Here is a 19,767-nt window from a genome sequence, read left to right as displayed (position 1 = left end):
AGTTTGGTAGGAGCCAGGGAGTCTAGGGCCATTTTTACTTTATTGTTAAAGGTAATTACTAAGTCGTTTTCACATAACGTGGGAGTTGTGTGATTACTGTTCATCAAAGCTTTGAAATTCTCAGCCACTGCAGGGGTAAGATAACGTTTTTTAACAACACGTTCAGCATTGCTTTCAGCTTTACATGTGACAATGGTAAAGAAAATACAGAAATGGTCAGAGAGGGCCAGGTCGCTGATACCTGATATTGAGACCTCAAGACCCTTTGTAATCACAAGATCAAGGGTATGGCCATGATTGTGAGTGGGTTCATTGACATGTTGGATAAAATCCATAGATTTCAAGAGGTCAATAAAATCCCTAGCCCTCAAGTCAGCCTCATTATCAACATGAAAGTTAAAATCACCAGTGATAATAATCCTATCATAGTTGGGATGGATAATGGATAGGAACTCAGAGAAGTCAGGTAGGAAGGTAGGGGCTGGTTTCGGCGGCCTGTATACAGTTACCGTTAGAATAGGTGGTTGGCATGCCATAACTGTGGCATGATATTCAAAAGAGGAGAATATATCAAAGGATATGCTCCTGCAGTTTAAGTTATTTGAAGCTATGGTAGCTGTTCCTCCCCCATTTTTTCCATTTCTGATTGATTGGAAAAAACTGTAGTTGGGGGGAGATGCCTCAATAAGGGCTGCTGCTCCATTTGTATCTAGCCAGGTTTCTGTGAGTAGCATACAGTCGAGTTTTCTATCACAAATGAGCTCATTTATGATAAATGTTTTTTTGTTCGATAGGGACCTGATATTCAAAATTGCCATGGAGATGTCATTTTGACACTGGGACTGACTCGAGGGAATACTTAATGAAATGGGTAATACATTTCTCAAATTTGCGCCATGTATTACCTTATTTGTGGTGGTGGGAGTCCGATGGGAGACAATAGTCTGGATGGCATGTTTGGTGTTAGAGGAATGGATCGGACTCATCCCACATCAGCGTTGACAGGGCACCAGCCAGGTCCAGGGCTGGGCAGCGAGGTCCATGGACATGGACAGCAGGCGGGCACCATACCTGTTTGGGTGAAACCTATCTCTCGCAAACAGCTCACTACGGTTAAAGAACGTGGTGAAATTGTCTATAAATGGGATTTGCATACGACAGCAGTATCCCTGTAGCCAAAGGTGAAGACTTCGAATTCTACTGTATTTGGTGTCGCCATACCTGGGACTCGGGAAGGGGCCCGAGATGATGCAGGTCTTACCTGTGCCCTTGACGGTGGTGATGAGGGCTCTGAAGTCGTCCTTCAGCTCCTCCGACCTCTCCCGTCCGATGTCGTTGGCACCCACGTGGATGATGACGGAGGTGGCCTGGGGGGCATCTTCCACCAGCATCGGGACGACCTCGGCGACGTCCCTCACCTTGGCACCTGGGATGCAGTGGGTTCTGGCCTTCGGGACTACAACATGGCGGACCATGGACGAGCCTATTACAAGCACAGAGGGGGGGGGGGGGGGGAGAAGAGCGGGTGCGGGGGGGGGGAGGAGACACGAACTGTAGTTTCCTCTGCTGGCGGCGTGATGGACCTGTAGGGGGCACAGGGTGGGAGAGGGGGAGAGAGAGAGGGAGGAGGGGGGGTGGTGGTGCAGGCCCTGGCTCTCTTCGGCTTCGGTGTGGACTGGTGGCTCTGCAGCGCCTCGTAGCTGTTCCGCAGCAGGAGGGCCTCATGGGGGTTGGTGCCAGGGGAGTTGATGGTACGACTCCTCTTCCTGACGGTGGTCCAAGTCCCTGGTGATGTAGGGACAGAGTGAGTTTCACCTGGGATTGGGCTTACAGGTGGAGGTGGAGGCTTTGATGTTGTGGTTTGTGTGCTTTCTATGTCTGTAATTATTGTTTTATGTAATGTGTCATAAAGTGAACTAAGATGCGACTCCCCTTGTCTGATCTGGTGGAGAGTTGAGATTCGGCCCTTCATCTCCTCAACTTGGTAGCTAAGCTCCAGGCAGCGCTGGCAGGCCATGAAAGAGAAAAGTGGTGTTATTTGCAGAGATAGAGAAAAACAATTTGATTATGGAAAAACAATTTGATTATGGTGAGGAGTATTACAGAGATATGTGATATAAGAATATATAAGGTTGTTAGTAGTTCGGGGAGGTATCCCGATAGAAAAAAGCCAGTTTAAAAAGTGTAAAGGTGGCTAGCTGGTTAGCCGCGGTAGCTAACTAATAACGCTGGTAATCCCGACTCAGCCTCCCGGCGTCGGATTCAGAGGAACGAGGTCCCGATGTTATATGGGATAGGAAAGCTTTTAATTGACAAAAAATGCTTTCTCAATAGAGTTCAGTATACACCTCGTTCCAAATTATTATGCAAATTATATTTTTCTCAGATTTTCCTAAATAGTCGATGAAAATGACAATCAGTATCATTTTCAAGTCATCAACCGTTAGAGTATAATTCAAATTTTATTGAACAAACCTCCCAATGATAACAGTATTTTTTTTTTAAATAAAAAACTCAAAATGCACTGTTCCAAATTATTATGCACAACAGAGTTTCAAAACATTTTATAGGTTGTAAAGAACTAAACATTGTAATTTGATGAATTTAGGGTTAGGAGGTCATATTAGGAGGTCATATTTACTGAAATCAAAAGCTATTTCAAACAAAAACATCTTAACAGGTCAAGTTACATGTTAACATAGGACCCCTTCTTTGATATCACCTTCACAATTCTTGCATCCATTGAACTTGTGAGTTTTTGGACAGTTTCTGCTTGAATTTCTTTGCAGGATGCCAGAATAGCCTCCCAGAGCAGCTGTTTTGATGTGAACTGCCTCCCACCCTCATATATATTTTGCTTGAGGATGCTCCAAAGGTTCTCAATAGGGTTGAGGTCAGGGGAAAATGGGGGCCACACCATGAGTTTCTCTCCTTTTATGCCTATGACACAGAGGTATTCTTTGCAGCATGACAGTGGGCTCAGAAATACATGAAGACTAATTTCCAAACAGTCTTGTTTACTGATGAGTGCCGTGCAACCCTGGATGGTCCAGATGGATGGAGTAGTGGATGGTTGGTGGATGGCCACCATGTCCAAACAAGGCTGCGACGTCAGCAAGGAGGTGGCAGAGTCATGTTTTGGGCCGGAATCATGGGGAGAGAGCTGGTAGGCCCTTTTAAGGTCCCTGAAGGTGTGAAAATGACCTCGGCAAAGTATGTAGAGTTTCTGACTGACCACTTTCTTCCGTGGTACAAAAAGAAGAACCGTGCCTTCCGTAGCTAAATCATCTTCATGCATGACAATGCACCATGTCATGCTGCAAAGAATACCTCTGTGTCATTGGCTGCTATAGGCATAAAAGGAGAGAAACTCATGGTGTGGCCCCCATTTTCCCCTGACCTCAACCCTATTGAGAACCTTTGGAGCATCCTCAAGCAAAATATATATGAGGGTGGGAGGCAGTTCACATCAAAACAGCAGCTCTGGGAGGCTATTCTGGCATCCTGCAAAGAAATTCAAGCAGAAACTGTCCAAAAACTCACAAGTTCAATGGATGCAAGAATTGTGAAGGTGATATCAAAGAAGGGGTCCTATGTTAACATGTAACTTGACCTGTTAAGATGTTTTTGTTTGAAATAGCTTTTGATTTCAGTAAATATGACCTCCTAATATGACCTCCTAACCCTAAATTCATCAAATTAACATTTTTAGTTCTTTACAACCTAGAAAATGTTTTGAAACTCTGTTGTGCATAATAATTTGGAACAGTGCATTTTGAGTTTTTTATTTTTTAAAAAAAAGACTGTTATCATTGGGAGGTTTGTTCAATAAAATTTGAATTATACTCTAACGGTTGATGACTTGAAAATTATACTGATTGTCATTTGCATCGACTATTTAGGAAAATCTGAGAAATATATAATTAGCATAATAATTTGGAACGAGGTGTAGATAGCAATTTTTAAGATTCTAGCGCTGTCGAACTGCAACAGCAAAAACAAACACTCACTTAATGAACTTACAGAGCTTCTCTCCATCATTACTACTGAATTTAATGGTCTGATCATTGCTGGTGATTTCAATATTCATGTAGATAACTCAGAGGACAACAAAGCCAAAGAACTCTCTGTTCTGTTAGATGTTTTTGAACTTCAACAACATGTGAACCTCCCTACTAATAATCGAGGTCACACTCTGGACCTTATCATCACCAAAGGCCTAGATATTTCAAATGTTGTTGTAACTGACATTGCCCTGTCTTACCATTGTTGCATATTCTTTGACGTATCTATCTTTCCTGTTATTCAAACTATGTCTAAAACTATTTCCAAACGATATATCAATGAAAAGACCAGTGCACTGTTCACACAGGCCTTTTCCCTAGCGCCCCCCCCCCCCCAAACTTCTATTCCAACCTCAGTAAATGACCTTCTACACGATTTCAACTTAAAAATCACAAAAACCATTGATGTTATTGCACCCATTAGATCCAAATGCATCTCTGGTAAGCAAAAAGCTCCCTGGAGAACTGCCCCATCCGTAAAGACCCAAAAAAGAGAATGTTGTAAAGCAGAGCGCAGATGGAGAAAAACAAACCTTCAAGTCCACTATGATATCTATAAAGAGAATCTTCAAAACTATAACTTAGAAATAAGAAGTGCCAGGCAATCCTTTTTATCTAAGATCATAAACAATAACATCAATAATGGCCTGATCCTTTTCAGAACTGTTGACAGACTAACAAATCCCCCAACACCCATTGCTCAGGAATTTCACTCGACTAGTAAATGCAATGAGCTTGCATCCTTTTTTAACAATAAAATAGAAACCATTAGACAAGGCATTAGGTCTTCTGTGTCAGGCATGAAAAACATGTCCCCATTAACAACCCCAAATAGGGCAGACATAACAACCATGTCACAATTGAACACCATTGATTACAAGACCCTAGATAAAATCATGTCACGTCTTAAACCATCCACCTGTGCCCTTGATGTCCTGCCAACAAGCTTTTTAAAAAACATATTTAGCTGCATGGCAGGCGAACTAATACAAATAATTAACACCTCCCTTTCATCAGGAATCTTCCCTGAAGCCCTGAAAACTGCAGTTATTAAGCCTCTACTAAAACAGAACGGCCTAGACCCATTTGTACTAAACAACTACAGACCCATATCAAACCTTCCCTGTACAGGAACAATTATTGAAATGGTTGCACACGAACAACTTAGCAATTATTTGACCCTAAATGATCTCTTTGATGACTTTCAATCAGGCTTTCGCCCCCTACATAGCACTGAAACGGCCCTTATTAAGGTCCTTAATGACATTCGCGTAAACACAGACTCCGGAAAAATCTCAGTTTTGGTACTACTAGTTCTTAGTGCTGCCTTTGACACTGTAGACCATGACATTCTAATAGATAGACTAAAAACCTGGGTAGGACTTTCGGGCACTGCCCTAAACTGGTTTAGATCCTACCTACAGGACAGAAGCTACTATGTCTCCATTGGCAACTTTGTATCTGACCAAATTAAAATGACATGTGGGGTTCCCCAAGGGTCAATCCTTGGCCCCCTTCTATTCAATCTCTACATGCTTCCATTGGGACACATAAAAAAGAACAAAATTGCCTACCACAACTATGCGGATGACACTCAAATCTACATAGCCCTCTCACCGAACGACTATAGTCCCATTGACAATCTCTGTAATTGCATTGAGCAAATAAACGCCTGGATAACACAAAACTTCCTCCAACTAAACAAAAACAGAGATAATTGTATTCGGTGCACCTGACAAAAGATCGAAAGTCAGTGCAAAACTTGATTCTCTCTCTCTTCACGCTAAAAAACAGGTCAGAAATCTTGGTGTAATTCTAGACTCCGATCTAAACTTCAACAGCCACATAAATTCAATAACTAAATCAGCCTACTATCACCTGAAAAACATACAGATCTCCTCCCACCCTATATTCCCGCAAGGTCCCCAAGGTCAGCTGAGACAAATCAGCTAATAAATCCAAGAGTAAAAACAAAACACGGTGCAGCAGCTTTCAGTCACGCTGCTGCATGCTCCTGGAACAAACTCCCTGAAGAAATCAAACAGGCCCAAACCCTTAAAATATTTAAATCTAAGCTAAAAACCTTCATGTTTTGCACCAGTTATGATTAAACACAAACACTTCTATCAATGTCTTTTTTCCATTAACTATTGTCTTTTTAAATGTTTTATCTATTTACTTCTTATATTTGCTTTTATTCATTGTAATTTTTATTTTCTTATGCTCCTCTTGCTGTATTTTTAAATAATGCATGTAAAGCACTTTGAATTGCCCCTGTTGTATGAAATGTGCTATACAAATAAACTTGCCTTGCCTTGCCTTGCCTTACAGTTCCACAAGAGCTAGTTACAGTTTTAGCAGCTCTACACAGGAAGGGCCTCATCACCAGGAGCAATGAAGAGCTCTGTTTACTGTCATTCTGCATGATTATCATTATCAGGTAAATGGAGTATACTTGCCAGGATGAAGTATACAGGCTCCAGAGATAAGGTATGTGACAACCTACAGTGCTACATTCTTTGTTTCACAAAAGTATCACATTCTCTTCCAAAACAAATCTTGTTTGGAGAAAGGATCTCTGTAGCCTAGTGTTATATGTATATCCAGATCTCTGGAGCCTATTGTTATATATATATCTATATATATATATATATATATATAGATATATATAGGTAACAAGTTCTACAGCAATAACTGTAAGCAGTTGCAGCACAGCTGCAGCGCGGAATACCACCAGCATCCGTCCAACTTCCCTGCTTTTCCCAGTTTTTTCTTACATTACAGAAAGGTTCCACCTCTAAGAGGACGGTTCTACCTCAACGAAAGAGCTTGAAAAGTCAAAAGATAATGTTGGTGCCTGTTCAGATACAAAATAACTGGTCTGTTAGAAAAGACTACAAGTGATTTCTATTGCCTCTGCCCTTAACGGCAGCAAGCAAAGATGGTCGCTTGACAGTACTGTGACCCCACTACATGAGCTCTCAGATACATAGATCACCCATACACCCAAAAAAATCAATTACACAGACAATGTTTTTGCAATGTTCAAATATATTTAATTCATAGGCAGTTATGCACATCTTTTCATCTTTGATCTTCTCCATAGTTTCTAGAATCAAATAAAACATACTACTCTCTATTGTAGTGCTGTCCCAAACGACTATTTTTCTAACGATTAATCTAGCGATTATTTTATCGGTTAGTCGATTAGTCTAACGACTAATTTGTCGATAAGTCTAACGATTATTTTTGTACTGTTCGGAAAAAAAAAAAAAAAACTTGTTTGTCTCCACCTCACTGCTATGTTTAGCCAACTTGAATGCCAACATGGCCATTTAGAAGTCTGTCCATCACCACAACACATAGCTAGCTAGTAGCTACATAGCTAGCTAACGTTACTCTCGCTGCTATGTTATGATTAGCTAAATTGATGCTAACGTAGCATGCGAGCTACGAGCTAGATAACGTACAGTAGGTGCTCGCACCACAATGACAATAGGCTACCGTAGCTAGCCAGCTACATAGCTAACGTTACTAACACCAGAAGACAAGACATACGAACTGTGGTGAGCTACATTGCTTGTGTATCATTAGCTAGTAGCTATCCATTTTTCACTCATACACTTAATTGTCTCGCCTGGCAAAATAAAGGTAAAAACAAAAAACAAAAAAAACGCCATTTTGTTTCTTTACGACTAACCGACGCATATTACGCAAACCGACGTATTGACGTAGTCGATGACGTCGACGACGTCGACTAATCGTAACAGCCCTTATTAGAGGACTTATTGTTAGGGGATATTTGAGCTCTGTGGAGGTGTGTCTGGTTCTGCTTACACTGCCTGGGCCAGACCCACCATGTTGTTCTGTCTGTCAAAGACGGTGTAGAACTCCCTGATGAAGAATCTCCCCAGGTCCACAGCCTGCTACTGACACTGCTGCCCAGGCCAGAGTTCTAGAACGCTGCCCAGGCCAGAGTAGCAGCCGTCGAAGTTCTAGAACGACAAGAGCGGAGGAATTTACTGATGGAATTCCACTTCTACTTCAAGAGATTTAAATTAAATGTTGCTTTAGGCATTGGCTGGGTGGGCTGTCAGTAATGGAACCTGGTTAACCCATGGTTAGCGTTGTTTGACACACCTACTAGCAGAGTGGACTGATCATAGGCTGCAGCAGCAGGAGGTTGCACTCTCCCTAGTGGCCTGTAACATCATCTCAGGGAGAGCACTCCCCCTAGTGGCCAACATCATCTCAGGGAGAGCACACCCCCTAGTGGCCAACATCATCTCAGGGAGAGCACTCCCCCTAGTGGCCAACATCATCTCAGGGAGAGCACTCCCCCTAGTGGCCTGTAACATCATCTCAGGGAGAGCACTCCCCCTAGTGGCCAACATCATCTCAGGGAGAGCACTCCCCCTAGTGGCCAACAACCAACATCATCTCAGGGAGAGCACTCCCCCTAGTGGCCAACATTATCTCAGGGAGAGCTTAGTAACGGTGATGCACCTGATGTAGCTACTTGCTGCTCATAACTGATGCTGGTAAGCATGCTGTAATGCATGTTTGGGAAGACTAACAAGTCATTGGGCCATGATCGATAATAGCTGACATGAATGTGATAATGACAAAATACAAGAGACAAAACAAACAAAGTTTATGTTAGAAACTGTTAACGTAATATAAGAACAAACGCTTGTGTGTCACACACTACCAGTGAGACAGTTCAGAGGGGAGAGGGGGAGGGTCTGGGTTAGTAACAGACAGGAAATCCAAAGCCTCTACTTCCATCATGTCATCTTGTCTGTGTTTCACTTCCTGTTTCGCCTTTAGATATAAGAGGAGAATTCTGAAACAACGTAACAGCAAATCATGAAGTAGCTGTTTTCAATTTCTTTATTTCTATGTTTTGATATCCTTCCCTCGCCATAGTGTAGCCAACTTTATAGTCAAGCTTGCCGAACCAATGTGTTGTAAAGAGGACTACAACTGAAATAAGTACTTTATTGTGTATTATCCTCTATGATTTTATTCATGTACATATGTATACTTGTCTGTGTTATATGTGCTTGGTTTTAAAAAGGGTTAAATTAACTTAACAAAAGTTAAGTTAACTTAACTAAAGCAATAAACAGGGGCCCTAACGTCACGAAAGACTGGGCACACATTTTCAACATTTGAACATTTCAACACACCCTAAAAAAAATATTCAATAGCCTCCCTTTAGTCACCACCCACTCTAGACTCCACCCACCATCTCTATCTACCACCATCCATGTGACAGCTAGGGGGGCGGGGCTTGGGCCGGGTGCACTTGTCCTAGTGGTGGAGGTTCGAGCCGTGACTGAGGTTGCCAGGGAACCGGTGGAGGTGTGGGTGTAGACTAGGGGAGCCTGCAGCATCATGTCCAGAGTCATGGCCTACCAACAGAAGCTGGCTGAGAAGCTCATCATCCTCAACGAGAGGGGGAGAGGGGTGCTGGTTCGAATGAACTACATTAAGAAGGTGAGGAAGGAAGGAAGGAAGGAAGGAAGAAGGGAGGAAGGAAGGGAGGGGGGGGGAGAGTTTACCTGCCCAGGAACTTATAAATTAGCCGTCTGGCTGAAACTGGCTGATAGGTTTACAGAAATGTTGATTCATGTGCACCGTCCCTGTAGAGCGAAATAAATTTGGCTACTGAGGCGAGAAATCAGGAAGTTGAAGATGAGTTATGGGTTCTGCCTTATTGGTTTAGTCAAAGAGTACCTGCTACACAATACTGATGTGGAAACACTGCTCACAATATGTGATGAGGGTGCTTTGAGTTGCATCCGTGTACGAAAGGCACTATATAAATAAAGTTTCACTTCACTTCACTTCACATGATGAACAAGGCTAACCAGCATTTAATCAAGGGGCCAATTCGGGTTGATTGACAGTACTGTACTATAATGAATAAATGCTGGAAGATATGCAAGAATAATGGCTAAAGGCTGCCTTCCGTTTTGTTTTGTTTTTACTGAGAGAGAAGAAGAGGAGGATAAGACCTAGTGTACAGACACTTCCAAAATAGAGAAGACATTAAATAGACATTAAACACAGTCAGAGAAGCCCAGAGGGGCCTCCAAACATATTAAAACAATTTGTCAGACGTTAAGCTGGTGTCATTCTCATAATAATACAGATATTACAGAATTGTATAGTTATATAATGATATGAAGTGTCTACAGGACTAATGTCCTCACGCTACACTGTTGTCTACATTGTAGGTTGGTGATACATCAGTCTGTGTTTATGTTTATATGTGACAATATAACCTAGGAGTGATAATAATGTATTAAAACTCTCTCTGTGTATTGATATTGTATGCAGTGGCTACTTTAATAACTCTGTATCCCTACTGAGTGTGTCTACAGTACTTTAAAAGCAATTCTACATTTCTACTAAGCGTCTGTATGTTTAGCTGTCTATACATCCACGTTTTACTGTACGTGAGCCAATTTAACCACGGATGATGTGAAAACACTTTCTGTGTACTGCATGTACAATATGTATAGTGGTGGGTGCACGGTGGCTACTTTAACAACTCTACATCTTCAGTCTTTGTTTTATGTGAGTCAACTTAACCAGGGGTGATGAGAAAACTCATGTATGGAAACTGGTGTGGCTACTTTAACAACCCCTCGACATCTCTACTGAGTGTCTGTCAGTGTGGCTGTCATCGTGGTTCTCCAGAGAGGAGGAAGTGAACACAGGAAGTCACAATCTGTCAGCCACCTAGAAACTGCTGTTTCTGTACACATCCTCAGAATAACTCACATGACATCTCCATATACAGCCGACTGTCTCCATATACAGCCTACTGTTGCTAAGGAAGTACGACAATTGCACTTGCAGTGTGAAAGGCAGACAATGATGCAGAAATGGAATTACAGTAAATTGATGATCAGAAACATTTTATACTACTACTACTACTACTACTACTACTACTACTACTACTACTAATAATAATACTACTACTAGTACTAGGCCTACTACTACTACTACTACTACTACTACTACTACTACTAATAATAATAATAATAATAATAATAATAATAATAATAATACTACTATTACTACTACTACTACTACTAATAATAATAATAATAATAATAATAAAACTGTAACACTACATTTGAAGCTTTAAAACAAGAACAAATAAATACAACAGCATAAATGAAAATAAGTTAATACAAATGAATACAATAACATTTTTCTTTTAAGCTCTTTTTTTGTTCTTTTTTTTCATGTCCACAGAGCATGTCTGTTTGATATACATGGTCGAAGGCGTTCCACAGTTTTGATACATAAAACATAAAAACAGCTTCCCTGCTGTGTTCGTGGAGTACTCTGGGCATGATTAAAAGACCAGCGTTGGAGGATCTAAAGGCTTGTTGTGGTTGATCAGTTCTAAAAGAAACAGGAAGTCAGTGCAGTTCAGCTACAACAGGAGTGATGTGCTCTCTCTTCTTGCTCCTAGTTAAGAGTCTAGCGGCAGAATTCTGTGTTCCAATGTATTTATAAATGTTTTTGGGAGACCAGTACAAAAGTGCATTGCAGTAGTCTAACCTCCTAGTGATAAAAGCATGAATTAGTTTCTCAGCATCCCTGTTGTGTGAAAAATGGCCGTACTTTGGCAATGTCTCCCAGATGGAAGAAAGCTGTCTGGGTCATTTTACTAATATGGGGATTCAAACTTAAACGTAATCTAAAATGACACCGTAGACTTTTAACCTGTGATTTGGTCTGGTGAGCCAGGCTCCTGAGCTTACTAAAAAAAGGGTGATACACTCTACTGTACCACAGGAATTTAACACTCTTCGTTTGAAAAAGAAAGACTCAGAGAGTCAATATACAGTGCTGTTGGACTCATCTACATGTTGTCTCATAAGGCCTGTAATTCAACAACAACACAATACCACACACCATCCCCATAAAATCCAGTTACACCAGCAGATAGCCGACATTGGCCCAAAAAAGACTTAATTTCTCTTCAAAACCTGAAAGCCGCAAGAGAGTAACATCGTAAGATCAGTGTTTGCAGGCCAATGTTTCTGTGTGTGAACAAATGAAATGTATTCAATTAAAAATTCTGCTAGTGTAGGGCAGGAGTGGGCCTGGATCTTCAAAAGAAATGAAGTCCTACGTGCGCGAGAAAGCTTTGAGCAACTGACCCCAGATCTCTGTATACCCTTTCTCCTCTGTCTTAGATCTGCTCCGACCCCAAATCCCGCCCATCATTCCTGGCAGACAAGGCTATGGAGCAAGCTATCAAATACATCAACAAGAAGTTCCCCAGCATCGACTTCAGGGGAAATAGTGTGAGTAGCTACTGGCCCCACTTACAGGCGTCCCCTCACACTGGTCACCAGTGTTGAGGCAGCAGGTCCTACGTGATTGGATCCAAGATCTTTAACACCGCCTTCAGACCTTAGGCACAATGATGTAAACAGATGCATTTGATTTTCACATACAGTAGCAGGCACATATCATCATTTGGAAATGTTCGCTAATCGGATTTTAAATAAACTGAGGCTCCTCTTCTCCTCTCCTGTCCTCTCTTATCCCCTGCTCCCCTCTCCTCCCCTCTCCTCTCCTCTCCTGTCCTCTACTCTCCTCTCCTCTGCTCTGCTCTGCTCCCCTCTCCTCTCCTCTCCTCTGCGCTGCTCCCCTCTCCTCTCCTCTCCTCTCCTCTCCTCTCCTCTCCTCTCCTCTGCTCCGCTCCCCTCTGCTCTCCTCTCCTTTCCCCATCTTTCTCTCCTCTCCTCTCCTCTCCTCTCCTCTCCTCTCCCCTCCTGTCCTCTCCTCTCCTCTGCTCCGCTCCCCTCCGCTCTCCTCTCCTCTCCCCATCTTTCTCTCCTCTCCTCTGCTCCGCTCCCCTCCGCTCTCCTCTCCTCTCCCCATCTTTCTCTCCTCCCCTCTCCTCTCCTCTCCTCTCCTACTCCTCCCCTCTCCTCTCCTCTCCTGGTGAACCGGTGTACATTATCGGTGTGCAGCAACATCTGACCAACATCCAGAGGCAGAAGTCCGAGATGATGGTCTCCACGTCTAGTTACTACGACTCCTTCCTGGACGTCATGGAGTTCAGGGTGAGACTGAGCTTTTCTCTGTGTGTGTGACAGACGGGGTTCAACCACAGCTCTACCAGGTCGTGACGTTAGAATTATAAGGTTCTATCTCCATTTTTGTCAAAATTTAGTTTTTTACATAATCTGATCCATTAGATGTTTATTAATGCCTGTGTGGTGTTGTAATAATAAAATACAAAGGTTCCATCTCACAAAACATAATGGAATGTAAAAACTTTGACGCTCAATATCTCTGAACTGCCCTAAACGGAGATAGAACCTTATAATTCTAAGCTCACAATGTGGAAGACACAAGCGTCTATCATTAGGCCCAGAAGACATCCTCACCGGTCTGAGGACGATACTTCCTCAGTTGACATTTCTCTAGCAGGGGCTACCGTTATCACCATAGCGTGATTCCAAACCACATCTGCTACACACTGTTACTATTACCACAGACGTTCAGTTTTTCTAAATTGTAATTTACATATAAAGTGATTCTTTCCCCCAGTTGAAACAAATGGCACATTTCCAGGCGAGACAAACTGCGTTGAGCTGCTAAACCTCAGGCACAGTCCTTTCAGATAATCGAGGTCTCAGCAGGGAACACATGAAACGTTGCAGCAACATTAAGAAATAGCAACTAACTCAAGGATTAGTTGTACCGTGTCCCCTGTATTATTATATCATAATAATAATAATAATAATAATAATACTTTTAAATTATATAGCGCCTTTCACAAACCCAAGGACGCTGAATCATATCATCTTATATACATATAAAACATCATACATTCAAATACTGTTGAATAGCATAATAATAATATCAATAACAACAACAACAACAACAACAACAACAACAACAAAAAGGTGCAAGTCCAATGGGGTCAAACATAACAAGTATATGAAAGGTTTATATTATTCTAACTATTCACTATCTATTTTACAGGATCATGTTTATGAATTGCTCAACACAATGGATGCCTGCCAGTGCTTCTTTAACATTGTGAGTATGCCACCGAGTATGACGGTTTCATTTACCAGATGATGATGTTGTTGGTAATGACCTTTGAACTCTCTATTCATTCTTCACCATGTTTTATTCTATTTACAGGCCGTGAACTTTGACTTCACCAAAAACTACCTGGACCTGATCGTGACGTATACATCAGTCATTATCATGCTGTCTCGCATTGATGACAAGAAAGCACTGGTGGGCATTTACAACTGTGCCCACGAGATGTCCAATGGTAGCAGGTGAGGATCAGGGGAGGCTGGTGGAGGACTGGGCTCATTGTACTGTAATGCATCATGGATTGAACTCCTCTGATGAGGATACTGACTGACTCTCAAGAGTTTCACTCCCCCTGGTGGGTGTAAAAGGAACAGACAGGTGTCCAATGGACGTTTGGAAACCCTGACCAGCAATGCATGCATGGGCGATTTTAGACCCTTTTTAGGTGTGCTTCAATACCCATACATTTCATCTCACCACCCCTAAAAAAACTAAACATATTATTATTAATCATTATTATTATTTTCTGAAATGATTTTTTAGCCGATCCAATGCTTTTAAACGCTCAAGGGGAAAGGTACATAAAAGTGCTCCTGGGTGAAAGGAATACTGTGTCCCAATATCTGTGTTGTGTACAGATTACACTACATGGCCTATACACTGCTTAGTTGTTGGTGGAAAGTGAGTGTTGATGTTGGATTGGATCAGAACCATAGAGTAGTCCGTACTGTACACAGCCCATAAGGGTAAGTGTGCAGTATAGTTAAGTAAGTAGCCTTGAGAACCGACGGTTCTGGAGCCTAATGGCCCATAGGAGGAGGAGCCTATCTCCTGTTTCCATAGCGCTTAGACAGCTTGATGTACGTGTACACCCCATGGACATGACGCCGGTATGTCACAGGGTCTTACCCCCAATCCAACCCTTAATGCTGAGTGCCAAGCAGGGAGGCATCGGGTACCATTTTTAGTATGACTCGGTCGGGGATCAAACTCACAACCTCCCAATTTCAGGGCGGACACTCTAACCGCAAGGCCACTGAGCTGGTGCGCGGAGTATGGTCTTGAAGTCCAAATGTTCAAATGAACAACTGTCGTCGGGTAGAGTGTGTGACTCATGGTCCGTGAGCACCACCCTCTCAACTGTTCTAAGTGGCCCTGAGGTAAACACCTCGAGGCCATTCTCTCAATCGCTCTCATTCACTCAATTAAATATGACATTTGAACGAAGCAACCGCTCAGTTATGGATATTAAAAAAGCTATTAAAAGAAGATCACATCTGCCACAGCTCTCTCTACTCTCTGAGGTGATGAGTCATGGTGAGTCAGCGTTGTCCCACACTGATGACAGTCTTTAAGTTGACTGACAGAAGCACACTTCCTAGCTAACCTTTTTATAGGAGCGAGCTAAAGCAAGTCAACTCATTGTGACATTTTGAGTGCACCCAATTTCGCGTCATCTTCATTTATTTTTATACCAAAAATGGCAATTAGGCTTATCTTGATCAAAGACGTGAGAAGGGGAAAAAACGAACACAAAGCCATGAATTTGAATGTCACTGCAATTTCCCCTCGCCCTTCACATGAAGCCATGAGGGCTTTAGAGAGCTGTGTGACTAAGCCCCCAGGTTTCCCTGGAGCTGGGCTCAGAGCTCCACTGCACAGTAGCAGCCGACCTTTGAGTGAGTGGCTCTCATAAAGAAACATTTCCCATCTCCAAAAGTTCAACCACAAATTGAATATAATAGTGGTCCAAGCAAGGAGGACAATAAGTTATTAAGGAGAGTACACAATGCCTGGGGCCTCATTTATAAAAAAAGGACTTGAACGTCATCTTTGACTTTCACATAAGCACATTTTTCTAAACGGACGTAAGCATTATTTATAAAACTGGCTGCGCTTGTTTAAAATTGCGTACGTGCTTCCTTCTATAAATACCAACGCAGGTGAACGTAGAGCTACGATCGTTTCCACGGTCAAATTGACTCACGTTGAAATGTTATAAATCACTACGTTGACGTGGTTTTCTACGTACGACACGGGTAAGATCAAATTTGATCCAAAGTACTTTCTATAAATGAGGCCAATCACATTCTTTGGAAAGTTAGAGCAAAGTTAGAGCAAGTGCACAGAGGCAACAGTATTGCATCTTTGATTGACTGAGCACTGATTGACCCTTTTTAGACTGATTGCTTGATTGCTTCATTGTTTGATTGTTTGTTTGATTGATTGATTGATTGATACTTTTTGGATTGACTATTTTGATTGACTGAGTGATTGACCCTGCAGTGACCCTGCCTACCCTCGTCTGGGCCAGATGTTCCTGGAGTACGAACAACCCTGGAGGAAGCTGATAGAGGAGTTCGGTCCTCACACCAAGGTGAAGTGAACTCTGACCTTACAGTACATCATGCCCTGACTGTACTTCAGCCATGTTATAGCCCACTGACCTATTCTCCCCCTCCCCCCTCTCCCTCTCTCAGTCGGTGACGGAGGCGGTGCTCTCGCTGCAGATGGTGTACCCTCGTAGGAGCCTGCCAGCCGAGCAGTGGCGTAGCGCCCAGCTCCTCAGCATCCTCAGTGCTCCTGCTGCCATGCTTGACCCTGCCTGCTGTAATACTGTAAGCATCCACTCCCCTCTAACCTCTCCTCTCCTCCCCTCCCTTCTCCCCTCCTCTCCCCTCCTCTCCTCTCCTCTCCTCTCCTCTCCTCTCCTCTCCTCTCCTCTCCTCTCCTCTCCTCTCCTCTCCTCTCCTTTCCTCTCCTCCCCTCCCCTGCCCTCCCCTCCCCCCCCCTTCTCCCCTCTCCTCCCCTTCTCCCCTCTCCTCCCCTCTCCTCTCCTCCCTCCTCTCCCCTTCCCTTATCTTCTCCCCCCCAGCCCTCCCTTCCCCTCCTTACCCCACTGTGTCCTATCTTGCCCTGCTGCCTTCCAGCCATTAGTCTCTTTGAAGGGCCATTGTTCTCCCCAAGCCTGTGGTTCTCTCTCTCCATGGGAGATCTACTGCTGCAGCCAAGCAAGCAGAGCTCTAGGCACAACACACATCCTATACAGAACATGATCCATGCTCTACCTGAATACAGAGTGGTTCAGATTAAAGTTAGTTATTAAACTTGAAAAACGAAACTATATCCAAAGGGGAGAAACCATTCATTTGTTGTGGGTTAGGTATTATGTTCTGTGTTATTACAAAGTAGAAATACATGACGTACTGTCCAAGGGAGGCTGGCGGAGGTAGTAATCGGAGGACGGACTCATAGTAATGAATAAGGAATGGTATCAAACACACATGCATTACAATGAGCCCGTTCTCTGAGTTCTCCCTGCACCAGTGTCGCCTGGTCCTGTCCGGTCCGGTCCTGTGTCCTGTACTGCAGCCATACAATCATACAGTACCCAGGGTGCGAAATAAGGGGGAGCTCGGGGAGCTATAGCTCCCCTAGTGGTGACATGAGCTCCCCTGGAAACATGGTTTGTGAAATTTGGGGGGAGCTCTAAAATATTCCAAATTGCGATGGATTTATTCCAAGTTGTGACGGATTTTACCTGGTGTAATATGATTTGTAGAGGCATACAATCTATTTTGATGTTGGTATTAGGTATATAAATGATATATAATAGCCTATATAGCCTACATATAGGCCTTTATTGGCTACAACTATGCGACAGTAACTTGCAGCGGGGTGCACTGACGCTGAACCCCTCATAAGTAGGTGGACAATGCGTGGTGCTGAAATAGCCGACATGCGGTGTGTGGTTTGAAAAAAGTAACGCCAGCTCAGTAAATAATTCAAACTTAATGTTTACTTATAGGCTATGTGAATGTGACTGCACCACACATGTGAACAGTAACAAAGCAAATGCAGTTTAATTTTATGAAAAACATTGACAACTAAATCGGCGCAAAAAAAAAAAAGAAGCTGAATCCGCTTAGCCTATATGCTCCTGAAAAACATTTAATGACAGAGCAAACACGCTACATTACTAGGGATAATAATTACAATGAGCCATTCACACCGCTCCCCCGCACACCGTGATTTAATTCGCACACTGACAGTACCTATAGAAGATGGTTAAAGGCTTTGAATTTTGTGTTTGATTGCAGATGTCCTGTGAATACCTGCCCATGGAAGTGATGGAACGCTGGATCATATGTGAGTATTACCAGAAGAAGAAGAACAACAACAACTCGCTTTTCGGAGTGTGTGTTGACCTGTCCTGTGTGGTGCGTCGGTCTCTCCTGTCCCCTTGCAGTGGGTTTCATGCTGTGTCCCCTCTAGGGGGAGGCCGGCGGAGGTAGACATGGGAGGACGGGGCTCATCGGCGTGCATGGAACGGAATGAGGAACGGCATCACAACACATGTACCGGAACATATAACGTTCCGTTCCATGCCTTCCGATGAGCCACCCGCCGTCCCATGTCTACCTCCACCCCCCCCCCCCCCCCCCCCCCCCGTAGAGGGGAACACAGCAGGGGACAGGAAACCCACCACAGGGGACAGGAGCGCGACACAGGACACAGGAACAGGTCAACACACACTCCTAAAAAGGGAGTTCTTCGTCTTCGGCTGTCCTGTGGGGGGGAACCCTTTGAGGATGCCTTTTTGGGTTCCATGTCAAACCCTCTGCAAAAGGCCCCTTGTCGTGTGTCTCGCATTGTCGCTCCTGCAGTGGGATTCCTGCTGTGTCCTGGCAGCCTGAACACCAACCAGGCCTCACAGGACCTGTGGAAGATGGGCTTGCGAAGCGGCCTCTACCTCACCCTCATCAGGGACGAGGTGCTCAACATCCACAAGGTCTCAGAGGAATGCTTCGATATCATGAAAGGGTAAGGGGAGAACGACTTTTTTGGTTTATTTTGTTTTCGAATTCGATTCAAACTTTATTGCCGCTCGGCGGTGCACCACGACAGGCGTTTGTGCTGTGTCTACTGAGAGACCAGACTTACTGTCGGTTCATTGTTGCTTGCTTTTGGTTGGTTACTTTAACTGTACTTACTGTAGCCCTGGGTGCAACATGATGAGCTTTTTAGTCACCGGTATCCTTAGCAACACCACTTTTCCTTCGTATTCCTTCGCATCAGGCATAGTAAACGTATTGTGGACGTCAAAGAATGCAGGGAGCATACGGTCGTCAACTGGTGAGTATATAAGGTTATGTAAAATAATCAGGCAATCATATATAAGTACATAAGTAACTGCTAATACCAAAGATCTGATCAATATACTGGATTTATATCTGTCCAGTTCAACCCAAGCCGTGTGTGTTTGTTTCTATGTGGAGAACAGTGCAGCGATGCACAGAGAGAAGAGACATTTCCTGAGAGGTGCTTTAAAGGAGCTGGGGAAAGTACTGGAGGACGAGCCAGGCCTGTTGGGGCCCAAGGTACATGTGGTTCACTCTACTGTTTCATACTGTATGTCTGTTAGCATTGATGCTAATGGGGCCCAAGGTACATGTGGCCATTCATCAATTTAGATTGAGCTGGGTGAGGGGGATAGAGGTATTGGAGGGGGTGTGCAATGTTCCTCCTGTTGGGGGTGGGGTGGGGCTGGGTGAAAGGGTAGAGGTATGAGGGGGGGGGGGCTAGGGAGCAAGGCTACCGC

The 19,767-nt window shown here is 43.5% G+C and overlaps 1 protein-coding gene across 1 annotated transcript in view; it reads left to right on the top strand.

Moving 5' to 3' along the window:
- Nucleotides 1-9,464: 9,464 nt before the first annotated feature.
- The window catches only part of nckap1l (NCK associated protein 1 like), a gene marked incomplete at both ends in the record, with an annotated part of 25,167 nt that continues 14,864 nt past the window's right edge, over nt 9,465-19,767 (top strand). Inside the window, 11 exons of the mRNA XM_080548732.1 lie at nt 9,465-9,566; nt 12,293-12,403; nt 13,079-13,171; nt 14,100-14,156; nt 14,265-14,407; nt 16,452-16,542; nt 16,646-16,783; nt 18,266-18,314; nt 18,833-18,989; nt 19,245-19,301; nt 19,450-19,546. Coding sequence (XP_080404858.1) covers nt 9,465-9,566; nt 12,293-12,403; nt 13,079-13,171; nt 14,100-14,156; nt 14,265-14,407; nt 16,452-16,542; nt 16,646-16,783; nt 18,266-18,314; nt 18,833-18,989; nt 19,245-19,301; nt 19,450-19,546 — 1,095 coding nt within the window. The remainder of the gene's footprint in view (nt 9,567-12,292; nt 12,404-13,078; nt 13,172-14,099; nt 14,157-14,264; nt 14,408-16,451; nt 16,543-16,645; nt 16,784-18,265; nt 18,315-18,832; nt 18,990-19,244; nt 19,302-19,449; nt 19,547-19,767) is intronic.

Source organism: Nansenia antarctica (genome assembly GCF_963989245.1).
Source record: "Nansenia antarctica genome assembly, chromosome: 18".
Lineage (NCBI taxonomy): Eukaryota > Metazoa > Chordata > Actinopteri > Argentiniformes > Microstomatidae > Nansenia > Nansenia antarctica.
Note: the sequence above shows the minus strand (reverse complement) of the source record. Positions and strands in the feature narration are given on the sequence as shown.